The sequence below is a fragment of the Seriola lalandi genome, unplaced genomic scaffold (genome assembly GCF_002814215.2).
Source record: "Seriola lalandi dorsalis isolate HSWRI2012SDOR001 ecotype SW California unplaced genomic scaffold, Sedor1 jcf7180002054354, whole genome shotgun sequence".
NCBI lineage: Eukaryota > Metazoa > Chordata > Actinopteri > Carangiformes > Carangidae > Seriola > Seriola lalandi.
In genome coordinates this window covers 195,116-199,452 of record NW_019524907.1, presented here as the reverse complement: position 1 = coordinate 199,452, position 4,337 = coordinate 195,116, and the positions used below count along the sequence as shown (strand labels likewise).

Sequence of the window (4,337 nt, the reverse complement as noted above, 5' to 3'; positions counted from 1 at the left end):
GGGGGGGGGGTTTGGGGGTCCACGTGTCAAACTGCATGTGTGTGTCATGGATCTCACCTTGGCCAGTTTCTCTCCCTCCTCTCGCTTCACCGCCCTGTCATGTGTGGAGTCGGCCTACAACACATCAGACGCACAATAAAAACCCGAGTTCTGTCACAGCGTTCAAAGCATTTTTTCCGGCCTCCACATCTTTCCCCCTCAGACGGTGTACAGCAGGTTTATTACGGCTTTTCCACTGAGTGCAGCTCGCCCACCGTGGCTGCAAATAACTTACATCTTCCGCTTAACGCTCCACCGGTTCAGGTAGCTGCGATGACTTTCTGCCATTTGGTGTTGGGTTCCAAAAAAACCCCAAAAACAGCTACTTGCTTAATCTGGAAATATGGCTGAGGAGATGCTAAAAGCTAAAAGCTCGATCAACCGGAGCAGATCTGTAGAGATGGGTGGGTCTTTTCACATTACACACAGTCATTTGATCAATTGTTAACACACAATTTGAAATGTTGTTGAGTTAACCAATAAGTGTTATCACTTTCTCCACATGATGTGTGACCGAGGAAAAGATCAGAATCCACTAAGATGACACTTTTTGTCTGTGATGCATAATAAAGTACCTCCCTCTCTCTCTCTCTCTGCCTCCAGGCACATCCCTCCATCTGTCCTTACACTCCGGCTCCTGCCATACTTTCCTCCCTTCCACGAACCCTCCTTCCCCTCCCTCTATGAATCCATCTGTCCCTGCATCTCCCAGTGTTAGCAACAAGGTCTCACCTTGTTACCCAGCAGCATGACGACCACGTCCTGCTGAGCGTACTCGTGGATCTCTGTCAACCACGCCTGGAGATGGAAAGAGAGAGTGGTGAAGAAATCCAAAACCGAGAAAGGAAAAGAGGGACAAGGAGAAAGTGCAGAAGATAGAGGGGTGGGGGTTGGAGAGAAAGAGTGGTGACAGAGGAGATGGATGAATCAAGAGAAGGAGAGAAAAAGAAAGACAAATGATTCATTTATTCGACATTGGCTGCAGTTCATCTTGCCCTCCCCTCCTCCTCTGATCTTCTCTTCTTCACTCTTCCAATTACAAGCCAGGTCTCTCGGCTCCCTGTAACCTGGCTAAAAAACACTCTGTCTCTGGAGGACTCCATTACTCTTTGATCCACACATGCACACGCACATGCACACGCACACGCACACGCCACTTTCAATGTTTACTATAACATACGTGCAGAAGTGCGTTTCCATCCCATTTTTCAGGTAAGTTTTAGGCAAACTTTTTAGAAAATGTCCGTCGATCAGCGAAGTCACTGAGCAGCTGAAGGCGAGATGATGAAGGCAGCTCAGAGAAACAAAACGAGAGTCGCAGTCCTTCCAGACCTGATTAGTATTGGACGAGTCTGTCTTTACTGTCAGCTAACATCGACCAGCTGCGACAGCTGAGCTGGAAGTGTTTACAGCTTTTGAGGCTGTGTGTGTGTCGTCATGGCAGCGGTTTGTATGTTTTGTCCTGCTTCGTCGGCGCGATAACGTTACAACTGTTGAGGATACCAGCTGAGATCGAAGTGAAGATAGAGTTTACAGATGGGTGTGGTCCGACACCAGGCTGAGTAATTGTGTAATAATGTAGTAATGAGTACTGAGGACCGTGGGAACCGTACAGGCAGGATCCCACTGCAAGATCATTTCTTCCACAAACTAATATCAAATATTCCACTGATTTCTGAGAGGTTGTGATGAATAAATCCCACAGACAACATTTTATCAGTTTGTTAAAGAAATCATTGGTAACATTTTATATTTAAAATCATGTTTTTTTTTATTGCGACTTTGTGATAATAAGTAAAAATGGATTCTGATAATAGCTGTGCACAGACAACAGTGAATAATGTGTTTTAAAATGACAGTTTGGATTGAAGCAGTTCAATCAAGTCGGAGGATCTGTGAAGCATCTGCTGTATATTTAAAATCAGTTATTGCGAGTGATAGAGATGCAATTCAGTAACAGGCATGTTTTAAATACCACAAAATGTCTCTGCTGAAGGACAGGAAGAAGTACAGGATGCCTGCAGCAGCACTCACTCATAGGAATGACATTCATGTGCTTCATACACAATGTTTCCTGCCATTTAACCAAAGAGACTCTGATGTAAAACATTCAAACATTCATTGCCTCTAAAAAGTATTTACATTTATCACATTTGTCACCACGACCATTTAGTAATACATGAGCGCAATTTCTAGGAAACAGAGTTGCTTTAAAATGTTCTACTTGTGAAATGTGACCACGACATCCCGGAGCCACGGCAGAGATAAGATTCTGTTCACAGGCTTACGACAGAGCAAATGTTTTTAAGTTTCACCAGCATCAGTTGTCTACAAGCATCACTTCACGTGTGACCCCGAAAAGTCAAGAGTCGTTTTTTGTTACGACTCGCACACAAACTCTGTGGCTGAACTCCTCCACTGACAGAAGACCAGTGCTGCTGATGTTCTGCTTCCACTGTGCAGCCGGGAGCAAAAGAGTGATGAAGCCAGCCACCAACCAGTGGGGTCCACAGGCCGCTGAATAATAACCAGTGATTTCAACTATTATCAAACAGTAAAACTCATAAAACAAATGAAAAACGATCAGCTCTGCAAAACGACGACGTCGCTTCATGGAGGTGGAAAGGTCCGTGAACTGCTCTTCTTTCTTGTTTCTTTATTTTATTTATCTCCAGTCCCCCACAGTATACTGTACATGTAGCTGAGCAGCGCGCCTGTGTCTCGTGATGACGATGCGTTCGGAGTAAAATAGGATTATTAATGCAGGCTACAATAATTTACATTACAGCCACAAAGCTGCCGTGCTTTCATGCCTCTAATTAGCCCATGTGATTATGGAAATCATTTCAGTTATGGAAATTACCATCCCTTAACGTTCTCTCAGCAGATACTATATGTGTGTGTGCTTTTGTGTGTGTGATTAGATCTAAATCCAATCTTACTTTCAACCATTACGCATTAAAAAATCGTGAAAAGTTGTAATTTCTGGCAGTAAAATGAATTTAAAGATAATAAAGAAACGAACTAATCAGCCAGAGGAGGATTTGTAGGATTTGTATTCACTGTATTCGTCCTGTTTCATTTTCTGTTCACAGGATATCGTGAAGGACGATGAGCTATTCTGAGATTCTGCTGTTAAGAGCGGATGAGAATGAGAGGAAGAAGATGGTCGGTGGCTGTAATGAAATGGAGAGCTTATGCGATGAAGCCAGCGTTTAAGAGCAGGTCAAGGTCATGTCAAAACACCGACACTGTTTGAGAGGGAAGAGCGGGAAGATGTTGTTAGGGCGTAAGAGGAAAAGGAGACATTTCATCAGTAATGTCCTTCACCAAAATATCTACCAAGGAAAAATATTTCACAGCACGTGTGACTCACTTTGACATATATGTAATAAACTAATTCCTACGGCATACGTCAGATTGTAAAGGCAGCTGAACATTCAGACCAGTGTAACTTTAATCAGGCGGAGTTCAGCTATCGCAGCTCCAACACTTCTGCTCCTCTGCTCAACCAAACAGTTTAAAAACCATTTAAAACCTGTGACATTTTATACATCCAGGAATCCTCCGAACCCCTTCCAGTGCAGGGACCAGCTGTCTCACTCGGATCGCTGAATCCTTCCACGAGAAAAACCCAAGAAACTGACATGTTTCTTTTAATCATTTTGCTGGTAAACCTGCAGGGATCAGTCTTCAGATCTCCCCATTTTCCACAGAGCAGTGCAGTCCATCTCCGCTGAGCCTCCCTGTGCTCAGCCAGAGAAATCTCTCCGTCAACACTGTCAACAAAGAAACATAAAGCACTGATTTCTCAATGTCTTTTTTTTTTTTTGCTTCTTAGCGTCGGACCTTACAATCTCTCCGTCCTCCCTCCGGCTTCAAACACAGTCGTATTTCAAAAGCGCAACTTCTGTCCGAGAGAAGTAGAGAGACGTAAACTAGTAACTACTAACAGTGGCGTCGGACACCAAAAGAAACATAACCCCTAACACAACATGAGCAGAGACGTCCGGCTGAGCAGAGGGCCGCTGTTAACATTTCAAGCATCAACAAGCACATGTTGACCACTTCTGACCGGAGGGGGAACAGAGGCAAATGTACTTTATTGTTATCGAATGGAAACTGCAAGAAAAAGGTCACGTCTCTCTCTCATTGGCAGAGACACACAAATATACTGAACAGTAAACATAGATTTCCTCCTGCACCCTCCCTCCTCCCCATCCTCCCTCCCTCCTCCCCATCCCTCTCTCTGTGTCTCATCACATGAAAACCACTCAGCTCGGCTGTAATCCCCCCTC

At 44.3% G+C, this 4,337-nt stretch overlaps 1 protein-coding gene across 1 annotated transcript in view; it reads right to left on the bottom strand.

Moving 5' to 3' along the window:
* rab26 (RAB26, member RAS oncogene family) overlaps window positions 1-4,337 on the bottom strand; it is a 68,007-nt gene that overhangs the window by 4,365 nt on the left and 59,305 nt on the right. The window contains exons 6-7 of the mRNA XM_023408116.2: window positions 772-837; window positions 58-114 (exon numbers count right to left, since the gene is read on the bottom strand). Coding sequence (XP_023263884.1) covers window positions 58-114; window positions 772-837 — 123 coding nt within the window. The remainder of the gene's footprint in view (window positions 1-57; window positions 115-771; window positions 838-4,337) is intronic.